Source organism: Mustela erminea, chromosome 20 (genome assembly GCF_009829155.1).
Source record: "Mustela erminea isolate mMusErm1 chromosome 20, mMusErm1.Pri, whole genome shotgun sequence".
Classification (NCBI taxonomy): Eukaryota; Metazoa; Chordata; class Mammalia; order Carnivora; family Mustelidae; genus Mustela; species Mustela erminea.
In genome coordinates, this window is record NC_045633.1 from 10,478,922 (window position 1) to 10,503,361 (window position 24,440).

The 24,440-nt window shown below is 52.8% G+C and overlaps 1 protein-coding gene and 1 long non-coding RNA gene across 7 annotated transcripts in view; one reads left to right on the top strand and one right to left on the bottom strand.

The window, feature by feature from the left end:
- LOC116580892 overlaps positions 1–24,440 on the top strand; it is a 398,948-nt gene that overhangs the window by 368,420 nt on the left and 6,088 nt on the right. For all 5 annotated transcript variants that reach the window (XR_004281828.1, XR_004281829.1, XR_004281825.1 and 2 more), the window contains 4 exons: positions 14,915–14,987; positions 17,722–17,807; positions 19,420–19,541; positions 20,892–21,063. This is a non-coding gene — a long non-coding RNA (uncharacterized LOC116580892). The remainder of the gene's footprint in view (positions 1–14,914; positions 14,988–17,721; positions 17,808–19,419; positions 19,542–20,891; positions 21,064–24,440) is intronic.
- Positions 21,062–24,440, bottom strand: part of XYLT1 (xylosyltransferase 1) — a 292,830-nt gene continuing 289,451 nt past the window's right edge. For both annotated transcript variants that reach the window (XM_032327697.1, XM_032327699.1), the window contains one exon: positions 21,062–21,617. In XM_032327697.1, coding sequence (XP_032183588.1) covers positions 21,295–21,617 — 323 coding nt within the window. In that variant the 3' untranslated portion in view covers positions 21,062–21,294. The remainder of the gene's footprint in view (positions 21,618–24,440) is intronic.

Genomic DNA, 24,440 nt, shown 5'->3' on the forward strand with positions numbered 1-24,440 from the left:
AGGATGATGATGCTGCCTCCGTGGAGGGCGGGTCTAGAACACGTGACCCCCGTCCCCAGCGAGCTTCCTGCCCTAGTGCGGAAGACCGGGCGCCCAATGGGACAGCCTGAGACCGGCCACGGGGCCGTGGGCTTCTCTACCGTGTGCTGGCCTCGCTCTCTCTTCCTTGGCCCAGCGGGGTGGAGCAGATGCCAGTAAAAGTCAGGAAGGCGTCTGTGGGATGCAGAAAGCCTTTGAAGCTTACGTAAGTTCTCCATTGGCTTTGTCTCTGGGATAGAGCTGGGGGGGCCCCTCATGTTTGGGCAGAGGGGCTGTGTAGCATGAGCCCGGGCCGGAGGGAAGCCGGCCAGGCTTCCTGGGAGGATCTGGAAGAAAGGCAGGGTTCGGTGGCTGGTGACGGACTCCCATCCCCCCCAGAGCACTCCCGAAATCCAGCTTCAGCTGGAAGCAGGCTGAAGGACCAGATGACGTGTTTATACTCTTCTTTCCAGGTCTTGGAAGCATACAGAATTCTAAGGGTCGCCTTTTAAGGAAAATTGAGTCGATTTGGAACTTTGAAACTCTTTCTGTTAATATCTTGGGTCTTTTATACTCGTGGCTCTGATTTTAGCAGTGTGGGGGCACTGATGTGTATGCGGGACATCTGGGGTCTCTAGCCAGCTTGCTGCTTCCCTCGTGAGGGGCTGATGGGCGCAGGAGGCAATCACGGACACCCCGACCCTTGGGGGAGGGGTTTCACGTCTGCTGAATCCAGTGCTCCAGTCTTGACTGCGCATCGCAGTCACCTGGGATCTTTAAAAAAATGAGGCCGGGGGCTCTGCTTCCCGACTTCTGACTTCATTGGGCTGGAGTGTGGTGTGGATCCGACCGTATTAAAAACCCGTCCAAGGAACTCCGTTGTGTGGCTGTGGTGGAGAAGCCTCTGGCTTGATCCCAGGTGAACCCCTCACTAATAGTAAGGCCAGTAGAATTCCCCTCTTCATGTTCATGTGTGCGTGTTTAACAGAGGGAAACACGGTATTACAAGGTGGCGTGGCTGGTTCAAAGTCACGTTACTGGTGAGTCAGAGCGTCAGAACGTGCGCCCGTAGTAGTCCTTTCCGCTTGGCATCAGGATTGCCTCTGTGTGGCTGGTGTTACGCTCCTTACAAAGGAAAAGAAACTGTGTGATGGTTAATTTTACTCCCAGCTTGACTGGACGCTGATATTTGGAAAGATTACTCTGGCTAGGTCCGTGAGGGGGGTTCTGGAGTAAGACAAATATTTGAATCCATAGACTGAGTAAAGCAGATGAACTCCTCTGTTGTGGGCAGACCTCATCCACGGGATGACATTGACCCTCCCCCACGTAGCAAGGGGGTGCTCCGCCTGCCCGATTCTCTTGAGCTGGGACATGGGCCTTTCTTCAGACGCCAACCGGACATCAACTCTCTTTTTGGACTGGAACCACACCTCTCGTTCTCAGGCCTTTGCACTTGGACTAGAACTTACATGGTCAAGCCTCCTGGGTCTCCAGCTGGTGTGACTGTGGATTTTGGGACTTGGGCTCCATAATCAGGTTAACCAGTTCTTTATAAGAATAAATCTAATTAATAATAAGAGTAACAAATCCTATTATTTCTATTAGTTTTATAGTTCATAATCATTTATGTGTATATATATATATATATATGTGAACAGAGGAGATATATATATATCTCCTCAGTTCCTCTTTCTCTGGTGCACCCTCACCAATGCACTGAGAGAGGTAACAATTAGATTTCTGGATAAAGGTCCAACTTGAAGGTGGGGTAGGGTCAGCGTGGGTTCTCTGTCCTTTATGCTCTTCATCTGCTGTTTCCGGTCTTGGAAGCTAAGTTTAGGCCAGTGCCCGTCTCGGATGAACAGACCGGAGATGCTCTGATGACAAAGTCAGTGTCCACATCTGCTGGTGCCGACCGTGACCAGATTATGTGGGAAAACAAAAGTTGGCAGGAAGACTTGACTTCACTGACCCCAACCCTAGGGTGTGAGTGTTCTTTGTTTGGAATGATTCTCAGTTCTGGAGTTGATCCGACTTTGTATTCAGACACCTGAAACCTACCTGCCCACCGTCCATCCCCAGTTAAACCAGCAGATGCTCATGGCGGAGGTTGGAGATGTTGGAGTAATTCCTTTGGCAGTGAGGGGAGACCCCGAAGGCCTGACACAGAAATAACAAGCGTTCTCTAAGGAAGGAAACCAAGGTGCACACCCCCCCGCCCTTGTTAGCCGGGGAGGGGGGGTGACCAGTCAGACTTATCGGGGGTGGAAGTATTTCGTGGATATTGCTTTCATGCCTGGCTCCAGAGTGCCTCTTAAGAGAGCAGGTTAGAGTTTAGGAAAGAACCTCCCTTTATAGTGTTCATTAGGTATGGAATGTGGGGGTGCTGGGGGACTGATCTGTGGAGAGGCTGCGGGATGGCTGCTCTTCCCAGCGGAGGAGAATGGGCAGAAGGAGCGAGAAGACTGGACGTGGAGATCGCACGGCTGGTCCAGTGGTGGAGGAGAGATTTCTGGGTCTTCTGGGAACAGGGGTGTCTAATACGACATTCCAGGTGGTTTGAAATGCCGTCCTGCTATCCCTTCCCTGACAGCGCTGGTACCTCTTCTGTCCGCATCTCTTGGCAGTAGCATTTGGGGGAGTGGTGTGGTCGGCGCTTATTGTGGGTTGGGGGTGTGGTACGGCGCAGGAAGACACCTGGGTGGGGGGAACCCTGTAGAATAGAAGGGGGACCTGTAAGAGGAGCCAGTTCAGTGGATGTGGAGCCCAGGGCTGTAGCCGAATTTGAGTGCCCCCTATAATCTCTAGAGAGATGGGGGGCAGTGCTGGGTGTCTCTTAGTTCAGGGTGCTGGAGAAAATCTCCCTTAATTATCAGAAGCCAAGGTGTTATGTAGCACCTTATCATGAATAGAGACCTAAGGAAGTCCTCGAGTCTCAAACAGAATGATTGTGGCAAGCAGATTGTGGCAAGCAGAGTCGGTGCAGGTCCCTGGAGAAAATACGGGATTAGAGACTCATTCATTAAACGCTGGCAACACCGCCTTCTGGGTCAGGCCCTTTGGTGTGTGCTGAAAATAGAGACTTGCCCCACCTCTGAGGAGCTTTTAGCTCTGGGCTGTGAAGGCAGGGGAGCTGATATTTGCCAAGCTCCTCCTCTGTGCAGACCCACGCTGTGTGTTTCACAGGTGCGCTGTCCTAAGATTCTCCCAGCAGCTTTGTAAGGAACCATCATCCCCAATGGACAGATGGGTAGACTGAGGCCCTGAGAGGCTAGGGAATTTGACCCCATACCTGACCCAGCTGATCCGGCATGAAGCCAGTGTTTGGACCCAGGATGATCTGACCCCGAAGTTGGAGGAGGGGGTCCTTCTTCCCGTCAGAGGCCCTGGAAAATTCCTAGGAAAGCGTTCAGCCTTGATTGGTGCTTTGAAAAAGTATCCCCCCTCTCCCGGAGTCCCGCCCAGTGTGCAGGGATGCGCCCCAGCCTGGCTTTCTCCCCGGGGGGCTCACCAGGGCTCTCCCCCTCAGCTCCCTTTCTAGAAGCAAACCCACCAGCTCAGCAAGGCGCCACCCCCTCCTCACTGAGGAGCGTGGTGGTGGGGTGGGGGTGGGGGGATCAGGGAGAGTGCTGAGGGGACAGAGCAGGGGGAAGCTCGGAGGAGAGACTGGGAGGACCCCAGGAAGAGGATATCCTGGGAACGTGGACGGTGTTTTTGCAGGTTCGCCTCATGCACTGGAATTAGCAAAGGGCCGTCCCCAGGGGCCTTTTTCATGAGCCGTGCGCCCTGCGACACGGACAGGAGGAGAAATCCATCCTGCGGTCCCATAAGTTCTCAGCGGCTGAGGACGTGAGGCCGAACTGTTCTGCACCAGCCGCAGGATCGGCATTTAAAGCGATTTGCTCCAGACAGGCCCGGAATCCTTCTGCTGGAGGAATTACCTAGGAGCTGTGTGGAGGCGCTCGCGGCATCTGAGGAGCAGAACTGAATCGGACTGGCAGGCCGGGCGCCCCCCGAGCCTGGGGTGGGCGGTGGCAAGTGGACGGGCAGCTGTCGTGTTGGGGTTTGCAGCGCCGCCCGCACCCTCGGGGGAAACGCGCCTCTTCCACGGGGATCCGCTGATCCGGCTGGGGCTGTCAATCAGTTTCTTACCCAATCCCCTGGCCCCGGAGGTGGGGCTGTGGCCCAGACTCAGCCAATGACAGCAGCGTGTGTGCCTGGCCCCGGGGATGAGTCCAGGGCTGGGCGCGGGACCCCAGCTGGCCTGTGAGCGCCTTCTCCTTTGGCAGCGAGGACCGAGGACGGGGACGTTTCTGTGTGACACAGTTTGAAGGACATGCAGCAGGGACTCCTGGGGGCCGCCCGTGTCTCTCACAAGGCACCCGCCCGCCGTCTGGGGGGGGGAGCGTGGAATCCCACTGGGGCAGCAGAACTGGAGATAAAGGGAACCATGAGTACCGAGTCTGCGGTCTCCTAGAGCACCCTCGTTCTGGTCCTTGGGGCTTGTTTTTGTGCTTTGTATCTTCTGCGATTGCATGAACCAATAGATTGTTCTGAATAAACATCTTTTAGTTGGCGAACTGTGACTTGCACGGGATAGAACCCCGACTAATGCAGACAGGAACATTAAAAATCTGTTTCTGAGAGTAGCAGAAGCAGCTGGCCCCTTCCCCATCCAGCGGGTGTGGAGAGGAGCTCCCATGAGCGCGCGTTAGAGCTCCAGTGATCACACTGCAAACTGGTGGTAGATCCGAGACCAGAGAGCGCCTGGGTCTCTTGGTCCCCAGGCCAGCACTGGGCATCGGAGATCGGCCAGTATGCAGCTCCCAGGCAGAGCAGTGGAGCCCGCCAGCTGAATACCAAGGCACAGGGTCAGGAGTCTCCAACCCTTGACCTCTAGCCAGAGATACCTCCTTGTGGTCTCCACTGGGACTTTCTTTCCTTTTTCTTTTCTTTTCTCTCCCCTCCCTTCCTCCCCAGAGAGGGATCACAAGCAGAGCTGCAGGCAGAGAGAGAGGGGGAAGCAGGCTCCCCACTGAACCCAGAGCCTGACTCGGGGCTCGATCCCAGGACCCTGAGATCATGACCTGAGCTGAAGGCAGAGGCTTAACCTACTGAGCCACCCAGGTGCCCCTCCGCTGGGACTTTCAAGACCAGGGGAGGTATGAATCATTCTTGCTTGGGCTCTCACTTTCAGAGAGCTGGCCTAGAACTCAGCTTCAGGCCCTCTGGATAGCAAGGCCTCATGCTAACCCTCCCAAAGTCTTAGCTGCTTTCACCAGGGGCTTTGCTTGGCCTTCAAAGGGAGACTGGCCCTGGAGCCACCGCAGGGGTTGGCTGGGGGCTGGGGTCAGGTACTGACCTGGTTGGGTCAGGGTAGGGTCAGGGGCGCTGCTGAAACAGAGCTTCATTCCCATTTCTGCAACAGCAGCCTTCCCAACCCTCCCCCCACCAGCCCACCCCCACCCCCGTTTTTAATTTTCTTTTATATCTTGGAGTTAATGTGCAATGTTTTGGTTTCTTTTTAAATGGTTTCTCTATAAATGAAAGAAAAAAAAAACCCTGAAAACCATTAGTCCAATGAACTTGAACCAACCACTGCTATTCTCTGAACAAAAGGTGACATGTGACAGGACAAATCAGCAAGAAAAAAATTCCAACAAATCTTTTCGTGAAAAGGGCCAGAAATGTCATTGTTGAAGGGAGAAAAAGAAATCACTGTTGACTTTACAGTAACCCACGTCTTGCAAAATTTTAATAAATAGCAAATGTAAAGACAGCATCTTGGCTAGATGACCTCCTCATGTCCATATGTTAATTAAGAAATAGGGACTCATTCTCTTGTTCACTTATTAGATGCTCAGAGTATCTGTGCTCTGGGCTTACCATGCTAGGCGCTTGGAACACCACAGTGAAAAGACAGGTAGCATCTTTCCTCCTTTGGAGAGTTGAGAAGTTCATCCTTCCCTTGCCCTCAAATCCTCCTCTCTGAGAACTTTTCTTTGGACAATCTCAGGTGGAAAAAGGTTTTTAGCCAATAAATCTGGAATCCATCCATGTTTCCAAAATCACTTAACTTCTCTAGCTGATTTCTAGTTTTACTTATTTTAATTCCAGTATCCCTGACATAGTTACATTCTTTTCAGGTGTACAATGACTCAACAATTCTGTGTATGACTCGGTGGTCATCGAGATAGGTGTGCTCTTAATCCCATTCCCCCTTTCCCCACCACCCCCGTAACCATCAGCGGGTTCTCCGTAGTTAAGAATCTGGTTTTTTCATTTGTCTCTTTTTTTCCTTTTTTCTGAAATTCCACAAATGAGTGAAATCGCGTGATATTTGTCTTACTCTGCCTGGCTTATTTCACTTAGCATTATCCTCCCTAGATCCAGCCGTGTTGCAAACGTGACTAATAGGACCAATACTCCCTCGTGTATACGTACCGCATCTTCTTTATCCATTCATCTCTGGATGGACACATGGGCTCCTTCAGACCATGGCTATCGTAAAGAATGCTGTAATATATATGTGTAGATATCCTTTGGAATTAGTGTTTTTGTAATTTTGGGGGTAAATACCCAGTAGTGTGATTACTGGATCATAGGATAGTTCTATTTCTAATCTTTCGACGAACCTGTTTTCCAGAGTGGCTGCACCAGTTTGCATTCCCATCAACAATTCCTTTTTCTTCACATCCTCACCAACACTTGGTGCTTTTTAAAATTTTTGATTTTAGCCATTCTCCCAGATGTGAGGTGACGCCTCATGGTGGTTTTGATTTGATTTCCCCGATGATGAGCAACGATGAACAACTTTTTATGTGTCTGTTGGCCGTCTGTAGGTCTTCTTCAGAGAAATGCCTTTTCTTGTCTCTGTCATTTTTATTTGTATTATTTGGTGTGTGTGTGTGTGTTGAGTTGTAGATGTTCTTCATATATTTTGGATACTAACCCTTTATCAGATAATGTCATTTCCAAGTATCTTCTCCCATAGGTTGTCTCTTCATTTTGTTGACTGTTTCCTTTGCTGTGCAGAAGCTTTTCATTTTGATGTAGTCCCAATAGTTCATTTCCCTTGCCTTAGGAGACCTCTAGAAAAATGTTGTTACAGCTGATGTCAGAGATATGACTGCCTGTGCCCCTTTCTTGGATTTTTATGGTTTCAGGTCTCACGTTTAGGTTCTTACTCCATTTCGAGTTTGTGTCCGGCATAACAAAGGGGTCCAGTTTGCATGTGGCTGTCCAGGTTCCCCAACAGTGTTTGTAGAAGAGACTTTTTCCCAATGCATATTCTTGCCTTTGTTGTCAAAGACTAAGTGACCATAACATGGTGGGTTTATTTCTGGGCTTTCTACTCTGTTCCATTGACCTGTGTGTCTGCTTTTGTGCCAATACTGTACTGTTTTGATTATTATAGCTTTCTAATTTATCTTGAAAAGGGGGATTATGATGCCTCCAGTTTTGTTTTTCAAGATTGCTTTTGCTATCTGCGGTCTTTTGTGGTTCCATACACATTTTAAGATTACTCTAGATCTATTAAAAAAAAATGCTGTTGGTATTTGGTAGGGATTGCATTAAATGAGTAGATTGCTTTGGGTAGTGTAGACATTTTAACAATATTTGTTTTTCCAGGGCGTCTGGGTGTCTCAGTTGTTAAGTGTCTGCCTTCTGCCCAGGTCATGATTCTAGTGTCCTGGGATTGAGCCCTGCAGTGGGCTCCCTGCTTAGTGGGGAGCCTGCTTCTTCCTCTCCAGCTCCCCACTGCTTGTGTTCCCTCTCGCTATCCCTCTCTGTCATAAGTAAATAAAACCTTAAAAACAAGGGGTGCCTGGGTGGTTCAGTCAGTTGAGTGGCTGCCTTTGGCTCAGGTTATCATCTCAGGGTTCTGGGATCGAGCCCTGCATCAGGCTCCCCGCTCAGTGGGAGCCTGCTTCTCCCTCTCCCTCTGCCTGCTGCTTTGCCTACTTGTGTGTGCACTCACTCTCTCTGTGAAATAAATAAATAAATAAATAAATAAATAAATAAATAAATAAAACAAAAAAACTTTTGGGGAAAAAAAAAACCAAAAACAAACCCAATATTTGTTCTTCTAACCCATAGGTATGCAGTGTCTTTCCATTTCTTTGTGTTGTCTTTAATTTCTTTCACCAGTGTTTTATAGTTCTCACAGTACTGGGCTTTCACTTCTTTGGGTTTATTCTTAGGTATTTTACTCTTTTTGTGCAATTTTGCAAATGGGATTGTTTTCCTTCTCTTCCTGCTCCTTCTTCGTTAGTGTATAGAAATGCAACAGACTTCTGCACATTGATTTTATATCGTGTGACCTTCTCAAATTCATCTATCAGGTGTACCAGGTTTTTGGTGGAGTCTTTAGGGTTTTCTGTATAGATTCTATCCTGTCATCTGCATATGGTGACAATTTTTCTTCTTCCCTTCCAGTTAGTCCTGCCTTTTCTTTTTGTCATCTGATTGCTGAGGCTAGGATTTTCAGTGCTATGCTGAAGAAAAGTGGCGAGAGTGGACATCCTTGGCTTGTTCCTGACCTGAGGGGAAAGCTATGTTAGTTGCGGCGTCTTCTGTGTCAATTATGAAGCTCATCCGGCTCTTCTCCTTTCTATCACTTTGATAGATTTTTGAGTGTGGAACCACCCTTGCAGCCCAGGAAATAAATCCCATGAGATCGTAGTGGATGATTTTTTTTAAAATGTGTTGTTGGATTCACTTTGGTAGGATTTTGTTGGCAATTTTTGCATCTATGTTCTTCAGAGAAATTGTCTCTGCTTCTCATTTTTAGTGGTGTCTTTGTCAGCTCTTGGTATCAGGTTAATGCTGCCCTTCCTTCGTGTTCTATTTTTTTGGAATTGCTTGAGAACAACAGGTATTAGTTCTTCTTTAAGTGTCTGGTAGACATCTCCTGTGAAGCCATCTGGTGCTGGACGTTTGCTCGCTGGGCATTTCGGGATCCCTGCTTCCGTCTCCGGGCTGGTAATCGGTCTGTTCACATTTTCTGTTTCTTCCTGTTTCAGTTTTAGTAGTTTACTTGTCTCTAGGATTTTCTCTTTCTTCTAGGTTGTCCACTCTGTTGCCGTACAGGTTTTCGTAACATTCTCTGAAAATTGTATTGTTGTTGTCATTTCTTTTCTCTCATTTGTGATTTTGAGTCCTTTCTTTCTGTCTCTTGTTTTTTGATGAGTCCGGCTGGAGCTTTATCAGCTAAATTGATCTTTTCAAAGAAGCAGTTCCTGGTTTCATTGATCTGTTCTATTTTTTTTTTTTTAATTTCTGTATTATTTCTGCTCTCATCTTTATCATTTCCTTTCTTTCGCTGGTGAGGGTTTTGTTTGTTGTTCTCTTTCAAGCTCCTCTATGGGTAAGGTTAGGTTGTTTACGTGAAATTTTTATTCTTGAGATTGTTCTGGATTGCTGTACACTTCCCTCTTAGAACTGCTTTTGCTAGAGGCGCCTGGGTGGCTCAGACGGCTGAGCGTCTGCCTTTGGCTCAGGTCATGATCTCAGGATTCTGGGATCGAGCCCCATGTTGGGCTCCCAGCTCAGCAGGGAATCTGCTGCTTCCTCTGCCTCTCCCCCTGCTCATGTTCTCTATCTCAAATAAATAAAATCTTAAAAAAAAAATGCTTTTGCTGCATCCCAAAGGTCTTGGACCATTGTGTGTTTATTTTCATTGGTTTCTATGTACTTTTGGTTTTCTTCTTTTATTTTCACCCATTCATTATTTAGCACATTATTTAACCTCCATGTGTTTGTGGTCTTTCTAGGTGTGTGTGTGTGTGTGTGTAAGTGGCTGACTTCTAGTTTCATAGCATTGTGGTCAGAAAATAGGCATGGTGTGACTTTGATCTTTTTGAATTGGGGGAGTTTTGTTTAGTGGCCTAATTTGTGACCTGTTCTGGAGAATGTTCTATGTGCCCTTCAAAAGAATTTTCTACTATTTTATAACAGAATGTTTTGAATATATCTCTGAAATCCATCTGGTTTAATTTGTCATTCGAAGCACTGATTCCTTACTGATTTTTTTGTTTTGTTTTGTTTTTGTTTGGGCAGTCTGTCCATCAATTTAAGTGGGTGTTAAAGTCCCCTACTGTTACAGTATTATTATCATATAGTTCCTTTATGTTGGTTAGTAACTGTTTTATGTATTTGGTTGATCCCATGTTGTGGGCATAAATTGTTGTATCTTTTTGTTGGATTATCCCCTTCAGGATTATATAGTCCTCTTTGTCTCTCTCTCTCTCTCTCTCTTTTTTTTTTAAAGATTTTATTTATTTATTTGACAGAGAGATCACAAGCAAGCAGAGAGTCAGACAGAGAGAAAGGGGGAAGCAGGCTCCCCGCTGAGCAGAGAGCCCGATGTGGGGCTCAATCCCAGGACCCTGAGATCATGACCTGAGCCAAAGGCAGACATTTAACTGACTGAGCAACTCAGGTGCCCCATCCTTTGTCTCTTCTTCCTGTCTTTGTTTAAAAGTCTGTTTTGTCCCATATAAATTTTGCTACACTAGGTTTCTTCTGACATCCATTCGCATGATAACGTTTCTATATCCCTTGTCAGTCTGCAGGTGTCCTCAGGTCTGAAGTGAATCTCTTGTAGGCAGCATACTGATGGGTCTTGTTTTTTTAATCTACTCTGTCACTGTGTCTTTTTATTGGAGGGTCCAGTCCGTTTACTTAAAAGTCATTATTGATATGTATTTACTGTCATTTTGTTACTTGCTTTACTGTTGTCATTTTTATCTAATCCTTTCTTGGGTACTCTCTCATGTCTGCGGTTTTCGTTAGTGATATCCATGGATTCCTTTCTGTTCGTTATTTATATATATATTGGTTTTTGATTTGTGTTTACCATTAGGTTTGTATATAACATCTTCTGCATTAGGACAGTCTATATTGAGTGGATGGTCACTTAAGTTCGAACCCATTCTTTATCCCCCACCCCGACTTTAAAGTATGTGGTGTCATACTTTACATCCTTTTATTTTGTGAATCCCTGGACTGATATTTCTATGAAATACTTTTTCTTTCTGCTTTTGTGTGAACCAAGCATACTTTGACTTCTGGTCTTTTCTTCCTACTCAGAGGGTCTCCTTTAAGACTTTTTGCAGGGCTGGGGCGCCTGGGTGGCTCACTTGGTGAAGCGTGCTACTCTTGGTGTCGGCCCAAGTCATGAACTCTGGGTCATGAGATCAAGTCCCACATCAAGGTCTGTGCTCAGCGGAGGAGTCTGCTTGAGATTCTGGTCTCCCTCTCCCCTCTGATACACAAATAAATCTTCTTAAACATTTCTTTCAGGGCTGGTTTAGTGGTCGTGAACTCCTTCAGTTTTTGCTTATCTGAGAAACTCTTTTTATCTCTCCTGTTTTGAATGATAGCCTTGCTGGATAGAGTATTATTGACTGTAAATTCTCCCCTTTTAGCACTTTTATAGATCATGTCACTCTCTTTTGGCCTGAAAGGTTTATGCTGAAAAATCCAGTGATAGCCTTATGGAGTTTCCCTTGTATATGACTTTTTTTATCTCTTGTTCCTTTCAAAATGTTCCTTTATCCCTGTTTTGTTTTGCCATTTTAATAACTATGTGGACCACCTCTTTTTTTTTAATTTTTATTTTTGTGGGGTGGGGGTGGGGGTGGGGAATGCTCTCTGTGTCTCCTGGACCTGGATCTCTTCCCTTCCCCAGATCTGGGAAGTTCTCAGCTATTATTTCTTCAAGTAAATGTTCTGCCCCCTTACTGCTCTCTTCTCCTTCTGAGATCCCTATAATGTGAATGTTTTATGCTTGATGGAGTCACTGAATTTCGTCAGTCTCTTCTTACTTTGCATAATTCTTTTTTTCTCTCATTTGTTCACCTTGATTACTTTCTATTACTCTGTCTTCTAGTTCATTAATTCGTTCCTTTGCATATTCCAGCCTATTTCTCCATCAAGTGTATCTTAAATTTCATTTCTTGAGTTCTTCACCTCTGACTGGTTCCTTTTTATGTTTCCCATCTCTGTAAGGGTCTCACCGATGTCCTTCACTCTTCTCTCAAGTCCAGTGAGTATTTTTATGATCATTACATTAAATTCCCCATCAGGCATGTTACTTCTACCCACTTCGCTTAGGTCTCTTGCTGTGGTTTGGTCCTGTCCTTTCATCTGTGATCGATTCCTCTTTCTCCTCATTTTACCTAACTCTCTGTGTCTGATTCTGTGGGTGGGGAATGTCAGTTTCGTCTCTTGCTCTTGAAACCAGTGGGCGCGCACTTCTGTCAAGGTGGGGCTTGTCTTCCTCTGCGGGGCCGGGCTGGAGAGAGGGAGTGCAACCCCCCTGGAGACAGGCATGCCTGCTCCCCAAGGTGGCTGAGTGGGGGGAGGGAAGTGGCACCTGCCAGCTCCTTTGTTCCTGGAGAAGTCCCTCAGGGAACTCTGAGATGACTAACCAGCGCTGCCTCAAGTCAGCCCCAGGTGCCTTGCACACTGCAGCTTTGCACTCCCTGCAGAGACAGCAGGTGGCTCCTTCGGGGAGGGGACTCAGCTCCTGATTGCCCTCTGGGCTCTCTCAGAGCTGATTTTTAAGCTGATTTTTAAGGTTTGAGGCTTTATGTTCCCCTGGTTGTAAACAACCCTTGAGAAAACTTGGCTCCTCTGATTTTCAAAGCCAAATGCTGTGGGGATTTCTCTTCTTGCAGGCTCCGTGGTGTGCTAGATTGTCGCTCTCCGCTCTCTGTGCCCATGGCTCCCTCCCTGTGGTAGTTCCCACTGAGCCCTCGACTTTCCTACCCTCTTGGATGTGAACTTTTCTCTACAATTGGTGGTGGAGTTTGGCGAGTCTCTGGGGTCCTTTCACGGGCGTTGGCTCTGATACAAGTTACCTGGTTGTATCCTCGGGATGAGAGGAGTTTAGAGTCTTCTTACTCTGGCATCTTCCGGGAAGTCTCCCATCAAGTGTACTTTTAATTTCACTAACTGTGCTTTTCCTCTTTGCTGGGTTCTTTTTTATCTCCTTGTTCAGGAGCTCATGGATGTCCTCTACTCTTTTTGCAATGATTTTGTCCTGTTCTTTCGTTTGGGACCTACTCCTCTTTCTCATTGTGCCTAACTTGCTGTGTCCTTTTCTCTGTGTTAGCAAAGTGAGCTTAGTTTCTTGCTCTTGAAAGTAGGGGCCTTGTGGCGCCTGGGTGGCTCAGTCGGTAAGCAGCTGCCTTTGGATCAGGTCATGATCCTGGGGTCCTGGGATTGAGCCCCACGTTGGGTTCCCTGCTCAGTGGGTAGGCTGCTTCTCTCTCTCCCTCTGGCCCTCCCTCTGGCTCGCGCGCTCAAATAAAAAAAAAAAAAAAAAAAAAAAAAGTCTGAAAAAAAAAAGCAGCCTTAGGAAGAAGAGGTCCTCTAGCGCCCTGCAGGGCCGTGTCCCCTATTGGCCAGAGCCTGCTCCTTTCAGGGTGTATCTGTGTGTTGTAAGTGCCCTGTTGTTGTGGCCCAGCTACGTCTGCCTTCAGTCCACTCGCACCTGCAGTGGCTGCCTGTGGCTTCCGGTCGTGGGGAGGATTTGGTCCCAGTGGCCGTGGTGGGCCAGCCTCGGGCTTGAGGGGAGTCAGAACACGGGTTTGCTAGAGCTGCAGTAGCCGCCAACCACAGGTCTCCTTCCTGATCATCCCGAGCAGCTTTCACCGGTGGGCGGGTGGGTCGGCCGTCAGACAAGGTTCCTTCCCCCCGCCCACCCCTGCGGTCTGTTGGAGGGGTCTGTGGAGTTAGCTTTTCCTCGCTGTGGGGATTCGGAGTGGTGGTGGCCCCATATGGGGCTGCTAGCCCGTGTGGACGGGCTCCAGCTGAGTGCAGATTGGGGGTGGGTGTGGCTCTGCCGTGTGCTGGGGGGTAGGGGGCACCTGGGTGGGGGTGTTTGTGAGCAGCCGGTCCTCGGGGGGGGGGGGGCTGAGGCAGGGTGCAGGGAGCAGAGGTCAGCGCTGCGCTGTTGCCCAGGTGACGGTGTGCTTACACCGCAGGGAGGCCCTTTGTTCCTAGAGGAGTCTCCCAGCGATCTGTCTCCTGGGACAGGTGCTAAGATGAATAGAAACTCTCCCTTGTGTCCACCCTGGGCATTTCTCAAACGGCTGCTTCTGCGCTCTGTCTCCCTGGGCTGCTGGCTGAGCTGCCTCCTTACTTAAGGGCAGGACGCCAGGTCCTGCTGCCTTCCCAGCTCTCCCGGAGCCGAACCTGCTGAGTCCCAAGGCTGCAGATGTTCTGTCCCACTGACTGTTAAGAACTCGAGAAGTTAAGTCTCTGGTTTTCAAAGCCAGATGTGAGGGGGACTGTCTTCCAGCAGGGGGTTCCCTCGGGCTCCGGTGCCCGGCGTGGGTCTGCTGCTCTCTGCGCCTGCGGCCTCCCTCCGGCCTGCAGACAGTGCCCTGGGGCAGTCTGGCTCCCAACCCCGTCTGTGGCCCTCCTTCCCCCTTTGATGTGGCCTCTTCTCTCGGTTCAGCTGCGCAGAGTCTGCTCTGTCAGTGTTTGGGTCACAGAGTGGCCTCCGGTCCTCCTACTCTGGCATTTCCCGGGAAGTCCTGACTGGGGCATGACTGAGTGTGGAGTTCAGGGCAGGCCACCACGACACCCCCAACCCCCACCGCCATCCCCGAGTCACCGACTCTAGCCTATTTTGTTCCGGTTGTGCGGCCCCATCTGGGTCTCGGGGGCACTCTCCCTCCCGGTCCATGGCCTTCGGGAGCCACATGTAAGCATGGCGGTGAGGCCAACCCCAGGAGGGAGCAGCATTCCTCCTGAAGACTTGAGAAGGTCTCACTGGGGCCTGGGGAACCTTGGCTCTAGTTCTGACCACGATGTATCTTGGTACCTTCAAGCCAATCACTTCACGCACTGGAGATTCTCTATGTTTTACTTGTAGGATGAAGGGGCTAAGACTTGGATTTTCCAGAGGACCATGTGAGTGGCCGTTTCCGGATGAACGAGCAGCCAAGGTAAGACCGCGCGCTAGAACACACCTTCACAGTGGCGTCGCACTACACACGTTTCATGTCGCGGGCGCCAGTCGGGAATGGCCGGTCGGGGGGACCTTGCGTGATGTGACAATCCGGGGGCCTGGCTCTTTCCCTGCTGGGGCCCCGCCCACCTTTGAACTGCCAGCTTTGTGAGGTTGCCCAGAAGAGTAGAGCAGAGCGACTCACCAATGCTCCAAATCACGATGATTGAAAAATTTGGCGCTGGAAATTTTGGGGGCCGGGTCTTCAAGTGCCCTTGTCCCTCCCCCCGACATTTCACGGGCCAGAGGTTGGCCACAAGGACACAGCTAGGCGCGAGGACATCTGGGAAACGTGGTCTAGCTGTGAGGTAAGGAGGAAACACGTTGGCTACACGACCAGCCCGCTGGGCAGAGAGAACCGTTCGCTGCTTTAAATGGCAGTCCTTCCTGGCTGGCCTGGAATTACCCAAGACTCCGAAACCATGCACTTTCACCTCAACCAGGGGAACCGTGTACAGGAGGCTCCCGCAGTAACGTCCCTGAGCGGGGACTGCGGGCCGGATCAGGGAGTGCGTCCAGACCCTCCAGCTTTTCCCGGGAGCCCCAGCTCGGTCCTGGGGTCCGGGCATTCCGTCCCTCGTTCGGATGACGGATTCGGTAATCCCCCAATGGAGGCAGGAAGAGAGCACCGGATTTCGTAAAGATGCAGGATACTGCTGAAGAGAAGCCATACAGCCACTGTTCCATAAAGACAGTATTTTTTTTTTTTTTTTAATTTTAAAATTCTGCATCTGAAAACACAGTATGACAGAAAGCATCGCTATACACCTGCAGTGTTTTTGGTATGATACAGGATTTAATACATCCACTGTTTTCTGCAAAAAATTTTGCTTTGTCAGACAAACAAACTCCCCTAGACAAAAAAAATACAGCTAAGGCACAATTTTGTTGATTTTATGCTAAATGAAGATACAGAAAAGGTGCAAAAATGGGCGGCTAGTGCAATCGCTTTCGAGAGACTCGGTCTGCCTCGAGGGAAAGCGTTCGTAGGACCGAAATTTTGATGACTAGTCAATTTCAGATAGTTCAATCTCTTTTAAAATACTCCTTTAAATAAATAGCAAAATATCTACATCTTCCAGTGTGTGCCATTGGAATTCTCTTTTTTTAAACTTTATTTACAGATTTTTTTTAAATCAATACATTACAAAATAGTTCTGTACAGTTTTATGCATATCATGATCTATAACAAAATAGTTATTTTTAAAAACTATATCACCACATGTCTTTGAAAAAAAATGGGGGGACAGTAATAACTTATTGTGAGGCCTCTAAAAATACCCAAAACGAACACTACTGACAACATAATATTAAAAACGAAAAAGACGACAGAGAAAGGACTCTAAGGACGGTTGCGCTCAATTCCAGTGAATTTCCTGCGGAAACCCTGGGGAGTTGTCTTTGGCCTCCGACGGGACCTGGAGCGACGGACCTCGGGCGTGCGATCCCTCTGAGGACAGGCCCCATCCGCTGGGGTATGGAACGCTCTCCCTTTCCAGGCAGGAAGGACCGAGAGGGAAGGAGAGAAACTCTCCTGATTTACCCCTGGACGAAGTCCCCCAAGTCCCCAAGCCTGGGGGGGTGGGGGGGTGGGCGGGAGGACAGGAGTGCAGGTGCTCACCGCCGCGGGGACGGAAGCCACCCGGGGCCTCGGCAGTGTGCGCGACAGCGACAGCGTGCTGCACCCGTGGCAGACACCAGCCCGCTGGCCCGGCGGGAACTCCCCAGCCTTCGTTTTACCCAGAGGAACGACAGGAGGGTATTTTTTAAAAAGACGACACGTAGAAGCCATTTCTTGTAGCGTCTGCAGCCTACAGAGGGGCAGCCCCCGGCGGCGGAGGTTGCCGTGAGAGCGCCAGGAGGCTCTCTTCCAGGATGTTGGTGGAGTCGGAGGGAGGGCAGTCAGCTTTCCAAAAATAATGTTAAGGCCACATTTCAAAAAGGAGAAACCGAATAAGGCTTTTGGGGGTCGGGGGGAGCAGGGGAGGCGAAGCAGGAGGGAGTGAAATGGGGGTTGTTGCAGAGGTGGGGCGCGCAGGGTGGCAGAACCTGCTCTCCTGGGGGCTGCGGGCAGAGGCAAGGGGAGTGTTCCCGGCCGGAGGGAGGGCTGGGGCGGGGAGGGCGGCTTCTTCCCTGCGTGGGGCTTGGGGAGGACAGAACCAAGGACCGTGTGAGGGGCGGACAGAGGCGGCGCATGAAAGCCCTCCCTGGTCCTAAGCGGGGTCTGTACAGTATCTGGTTTGCCAGGTAACCCGAAACAGAAAAAGAACCGAACTTCAGAGAGAGAACCTGACACAGAGAGGGAAACAGAGGGAGAGAAATTTGCATAGATTGTATGTTCAAGCCAGCACGTTTGGGACACAGCATTATCCCCCCACCCCAGGTAAACTTCTCAGCAGACACGATGAGGTAGCGCCTGTGTGAGACCCACGGGCAGAGTAAGGTGCCCGAGCGCAGGAGGGCGTCCGGGGCCAGCACAGCTCGGACACGGCGTCCCGAACGGGTGCCAAGATGGTGGCTCAGACCTGGGACTTGGAGGGAGGCGGGGCTGTGGATACACCCGTCCTCCCCAGACCCGGCCTCCTCACCGCCCCCTGGGCCCGAGGGAATTCTGGAAGGTGTGGGCTTCCTTAGGACGGGTCTCCCAAATTCTTTTTCTTCTTTTTTTTAAGCACCATCTTGGGACCAGGACCACTTCCCAAGCCAGTTCTCCCGGGACACCTCTCCGCGCGACCTTCTCTCCCGGGCGGAATGACAGGTAAGAGGTTCCTGTTCTCGCTTCCGCGTGATCCGCGAAAAGAGCTAGAGTTTTTGCCCCTTCCTAGTGGTGGCTCATTTCCTCCATCAGGGCATGGCCTGACCTCTTGGTAAACCATCTCCTGCGAGCAGGGGTGGCTGGCCGCACACAGGATGGATGAACTGTGGAACTGCTCTTGGCCCACACTCAGAACCAAAAAAACCCCCATAAAACCAAACCAAACCAAAACCAACACCACTGCTGCCACTTAATAGTCAGATTTCCTACGGAAATCTGGATCTCTGGCTTCCTTTACCAAATAGGAAGATTCTGCAGGCGCACGGGCAGCCGAGATGCTGTCTTTGGATGCGCCGTGCGCCCCGCTACTCCTACCCTAGAGGGTGGCTTTGACCTGGCGGGGCCCGGCCAACAGCTGTTCCTAGCGTGCCCGCCCCCTTGAGTGCTTGTGCCCTGAGTCCCCGGCGGGCTCGGCTGTGCGGACCGTCTTGAGGAAGGCCTCCCTCCCGCAGCTCCTTATCTCTACTGGGCACCTCCCTGGCAAAGAGAGGGAGGTTCCAGCCCGTGTCCGTGTCCTCCTCGTCCCTGTACACCGGGAGCCGGGAGGAAGCCTGTCCGCCCAACCGAGGACGTGCTCAGGAGCTGCAGCTGCTTTGTGGGGGCTTGTGGGGTCTTGACCGTCCTGAGTGCACTGGCCTCTGAGACGTTAAACTAGCAAGGGGGAGACGAAGCTGGGAGGGCTCGTGATCTGACCAGGAAGGTCTTTTTCCAAAGCGAGGGAAGGGCCGCCTTCTTAAACATGGGGTCTGGGCGCTGCTCCTGTCCTCGAGGGAGACTCAGGCAGACAGGCTGCCCCCTGAGCGTCCCTGGACGGGCCAGCTGGGACATCACAGCAGGTGCTACAGCCTCCCGAATGCTTCCTTCTACCCAGGCTGCCCCCAGGCACCCGGTCGGTGAGCCAGGGCGAGACTTCAGGCTGTCACTAGGGTTCGTCTCCTGTGCTTGGGTCCAACCGCCCAAGCTCCCGGCTGCCTGGCCCAGCGGCCTTTCAGGGCTCCGTCCCTCTCAGGCAGATACAGCGCAGCTGTTCATGTGTCCCCGGGGAAAACCTCACCTTCTCGCCAATCCTCCTGGCCTTTGTTTGGAATTCTTCTTTTTTTTAATAGTAAAGTTATTCCCTGGTCCGAAGACAGAAGTCTTTAAAGAAACACTGGGTAGGACTGGCTGACTTCCTTGCCATGAGCCGAGGGGGGCCGGTGGGGATGCTGCCAGGAGTAGACCTTCTCTGCTGGTTCTGGGGGTGAGGGGGGAAGGGTGGGCCATGCCGGTGGGTGCAGGTGGGCCCCAGGGAGGGGTCTGCAGGCACACCGGACCCAGGCCTGAGCCCTGCACAGGACACCGTGGAAACCACGGGATTCCTGGCGAGGAGGGTGATGAGGAAGGCTCCCTGGGTGGGCTGGGGCAGGAGGCGGCGGCCCAGGCCTCTGGGCACCTAGAGTTTGCACGTTCATTGAGCGACGATCGCCCTTTCTCAGCAAGCGCCCCTGAGGTCCCCGGCGCCCCTGTGACATGGGTAGCTCTGGGCTCCATCTGACCACGCCCCCTCCTGCTGCAGTGGCGCTCTCTGCCGCCAAGGTTCGGAGGCAGGCTCTGCAGTGGGCAGCGGGAACGGCTCAGGAATTCCAACCCCCCAGGACCGCAGGACCTGCCAAGGCTCCCACCCTGCCTGAGCAAAAGGTAAGGCTCCGGGGTCCCCCGGGGGACCCTGCTTTCGGCCAGCAGATGCTGGTGCAAGCATTCTCCTCGTGATGTCCGACACCCCTGCTTTCCTCTGAGGGCATGAAGAATGCAGAGCAGACAGGAGAGACAGACACTGGGGACAGAGAGGGAGGCAGGGAGGGCGAGGAGGGGGGGCCTTTCGTGAATGAAGGCAGCGTCAGTTAGTAAGAGACGTAACTGACCAGCTGCAAAAGCAGCACCTACTCATTAGTCATTGACTAAAACATAAATAATAAATACCGAAAGTGTCCCTCCTCCGGCCCCTCTGTGGCCCACAGGACATGCGGGCGGGCAGGGCAGGGGCTCTGGGGTGAGCGCAGGGTGGGGGTCGGGGGTGGGGGTGCTGTGGTACCTTCATACCCGCGCTGCCCGGAAACACGAGGACGGGCTCCCCAGGGCAGGACAGTTGGCAGCTGGGGTCGGTCTTGGCCAAGGAAAGCCTCTCCTGGGGGGAGTGGGGGCTGGAATCGGAGAAGGAAGGGGACTCGGGTTGGGTTCTCCAGCGGAGAGGGGCTGGCCCTCCGAGGCACACAGCAAGGTCACGGTGCAGGGAGGCAGTCAAGTACTTGGAAGAACGCTGTTGTTGAGGTTTGAGCCGATCGGATGCTCAAGCTTCCAGCTTGCCCGCTGCACAGCAGAGGGGCCCACTGGCACCTCTGAGAAGGAAGGGCGTGAATCTGAACACCAAATCTGAAATGCCTGTCCTGGAGGCGAGAAGCCTGGTCCCTCCCCAACCCCCGCCCTGGAATGGGGGTGGGGGGCATTCCCAAGGTTGGGTGGGCTTCCCCTCCATGCGGAAGGCCTCAGGCCGGAACGGGTATTGCTAGGCTATTCGGCTCAGGAGTTGGGTCCCAACCGTCTGAGTTTCATGGCCACGGGCCCCAGAGTTCTCCTTGTCCAAGACCCACGAGGTCATGGTCTTGGTCCCCCAGCCCCTGCACAGATGCTCAGATACCTGAGCCTCATTGCCTTTCTGTAGCCTTGTGGGGCAGTCTGGGAGCGAGGCTGGAACGCAGATTGCGGGGAACCTCGGCCACGTCCCATCAAAAAGCCCTCCTGCTTATCTAGCTAGTAAGGAGGCCGACTTGCCGGACAAGGGCTGGTGGAAGGCTCACCCCGTGCCCTTCCCCTCCAGGGGCAGGAAAATGAGCCCTAGGGCAGGGCTAGAGGTCATGCCCAGGGTCTGGGCAGTGCTCTTCACAGGGGGTTCTGTGGAGCCCTTGGGTTCGGGAGGAGACTCAGGAGGCGCCCTGGGCAAAGGGACCGCCCGGTTGGCTGAGCTTTGACAAAGAACCTCACCCTCCCCAGCTTCAACCCGAGCAGCCTGGATGTCAACCACACCTTGAACTTCTACCTCCAACTGCGCTTCATAAACAGAATTCTGCTCAAAAGAAAAGTTGGAGAATCACTTGACTGGGGGGATTGCATCACCGCGGGGGAGGACAAGGAACCTGGAGGCTTCGAGGGCCAACCAGAAGAGGTAAGACGGCCCCGGGGCTGCGCACTCCTCGCCCCCCAGAGCCTGGCGGGGGGCACGGACAGGTCGTTGGCAGGAGCTGCCTTGACCTCCGCATCTTCCTGTCCATCGTTCTGTAGCCGGGAGAGCCCCTCTCATAAAAGGCACCCCGGCAGCAGGGGCCAGGGTCCGGGCGCCACCAGCCCTTGGGCTGCTTTCCCTCTGACATCCGCTGTGGCCCGCACGCGCCCGGTGCTACCTGAGCCGGCCATCAGGTTTGACAGCCCCCAGCTCGGACTTGGGGTCGGGGCTGGAGGAGCTCCAGGCCGTCTGGCTGCAGGGCTGCATGACGGGGCAGGCTGTGGGGCCTGCGGTGCAGACGTCCATGGCGGTCCACATGCCCCCCACCAGCGAGTCCAGCCAGCGCTCCAGTCCTGCGCCCGTGGAGGCCGCGTTCCTCCGGGCCTGCTCCACCTGGGCCGGGCTGATGGGCAGGCTGAGGACAGGGTTCAGGCTCTGGAAGCTCTGCTCCATGTAGGCGCTGCGCGGGGGCCCGTTGTGCAGCTTCAACGCCTCCTCTGAAAGCCACAGAGAAGGAGGAGTGGGTCAGGAGAGTCCCCAAGCAGGCACCGCCCGCGGGCCTCATGGCCGTTGGGGGACACTATCCTGCACAGTGGCTGCAGCCCCGCCGCACAGACGAGGACCCGGCCTGCGGGGACACTCCTCCCACAGCCACAAGCCTTCCCCCCCGTCCCCGGTGCAGGGCACGGTCCACTCATCTGTCCCCAGAGCAGTCCAGACTGTCCGTCCATTCATTCACGCACGACATTTTCGGCACTGACTGGGTCCAAGGCATTCGTTCAACACATACTTGCTAAAACTCCCTCTTCGAGGCATTCACTCATTCACTGGACGAAGCTACAAGGCCAGGCCAGGCCCCACTCCACGCCCCGGAGTGAGCGGATGGAAGATTACAGCCCTGCGCGGGGAGACGGAGGACGAGCCCTAGAGCAGGTCGTTGCAGCCGGTGCTCAGGAACCCGGGTGGACTGCACGGGGCGGACTCAGAGCAAGGGCTGCGCACGCTGCGGCCCTCGGGCCAAGGGTGGCCGGCCGGGTGGGGTAAATCAAGCTGCGCTAGGACACAAGCTGTGCCTCTTGGCGGACCTGCTGTCCGCAGCCAGTTCTGCCGCCAATGCGCTGCGAAGCCCTTGTGTGGCCCGCAAAGCAGGGAAGCTTTACTGTGTGGCCCTTTACAGTAAAAGCTTGCTGCCCCCGTGGAGCCAGAGGGGACCAAGGATGTTTATTTTGGATGAGGGGGTAAGGGAGACCTTACAGAGGTGCCTCCTGAGCGGAGTGCTGGTTCATGAGACCAGGGAAGCCGCAAGCAGATCATGGCAAACAGAATTCTGGGCAGAAACAAAGCCTCATTAAAGGGCTTTCTGCAAATCAGCTAATGAGAGTAGGAGCCAAGGCTGGAGACTGGGTCTGTGGACGCACCTCCACCAGCTCTTACCAGCCCAGCTCTGCCGAGCAGCACCTCCCGTGTGAGCCCGTGGGCGGCTGCCAGGGCTCCTGGGTGGGGGTCCCAGGGCTCACATCCCTGATGTGTGGCTTCAGACGACGCCGGGTGCCTGCTTTCCTGGACCATCAGAGGAGTGCAGTACTGAGTACCTCAGAGCTTGGTGATGGTCCCTGTGCTGATTTCTAGTAAGTGCTTACAGTGGCGCCTGGTGTTAGTATCCAAGCTGACCTCTACCACTCAACACAAAACCCCAATAATCCAGCTAGAAGTGGGCAGAAGCCATCCAGGTGGCCAGCAGACATACGGAAAGACGCTCACTGTCTCTCAGCGTCAGGGAGGCACAGACCAGGACGGCAGGGTCCTACCTCCCGCCTGTCAGAACGGCGAGAATTCGAAAGACAAGAAGCAACCAGTGTCGGCGAGGACACGGAGCAAGGGGGACCCTCGCACACGGCTGGTGGGGACACGAGCTTGCCGTGGAAGATGGTGTGCAGGGGCCTCGGATGGTTCAGAACGAGCACCCCTGGGCTCCAGCTACCGCTACTGGGTGTTCCCCCGAGACCGTGGACGTGCTAACCCGTGAATACGTGCGCACCCCGAGGTTGACTGCAATGTTGTTGACAACAGCCAACTACGGAGGCGGCCCTAGGGTCCCTCACAGCTGAGCGGGTAAAGAAGATGTGGTGTAGACAGTGGGACAGGCACAGGGTACCAGTACTCCGCACAAACCAGAATGGGACCTTGCATCTAACATCAACGTGGACAAAAAACAGAGGAGCTAATGCTAATGGAATTAAGTCAGAGACAAATACCACAGGATCTCACTCACGTGGCCTTTAAGAAACAGACTCTTAGATGCAGCGAACTGGTGGTTGCCAGAGGGGAGGTGGGCGGCAGGAGGGGCGCGAGAGGGGACGGGCGTTCGGAGTGCTGGGGTGTGAGGAGTTGCTGAGTCACGGCGTCGTGTGCCCGAAAACACACGCGACCGCGCGTGACCTGTCCTGTACGCACACGGCGCCCGGCCAAGACTGATGCTTGGAGAAGTTCAGCCAGAATTGTTATGGCTGGTGTTCTTAGTACTCAACCCTGTACACGCACAGAGCCGCAGGGCTGGCGTTATCATCCCCATTTTGCAGATGGGGAACGGGTGGCGATCTCACCAGACCGATCTGGGGTTAAGCCCCGGCCCGGCCGAGTCCAGTCTACTTCCTAGGGCTGACGGGGGAAGCAGGAAGTGCACACATCTGGGCTGATGGAGAAGAGCTCGCTGTTGTGGCGAAGTTCCCTCCTGTTGCCTCTTTCGTGGCCAAACGCAGGAAGAGATTGTGAAAACCTACCGGCCGCCGACCTGCGTGAGCCTGGGTTTTCGCCGGTCGGCTCTGGCTCGGGTGAGAGCGCGAGGGCTCGTGGGACAGTGTGGCACTCAGAAACACTTCCCGTTCCTGGGCCGGTGGCTGTCCCCCTCGGGGGCAACCAGGACAGCGCCGATAATCCGCACCGGGTTTTCGAGTATGTGCGGTCCTGAGCGGGGTTCGAGGAGGAGGAGGACCACAGCCCCGCCCTTCTCAACGCTGCTGGAGGAATGAACAACCGGCCTTCTAAACCCGGCCCGGGCCGCCTCTCCCTGATGCTGGCAGGGGCGTGGGCAGCTCCCGGACCGCCTGTCTGAGGACGGAGCCTCTTTCTCGAGCAGGTTCTGCCTTGTCCATCAGGGAGCCTCTCAGTCCCTCCACATCGGCAGAGCTGGCAGTGGGGAGCTACCCGCACCCACAGAAGGCTGGCCACGCAAAGAGAAAGGAGCAGCTAACAAGCATCTGAACGCTGGGAGCCAAATATTGTGGCTGATGCAGAAAACCCTTATGAAAAATGAGGTTAAT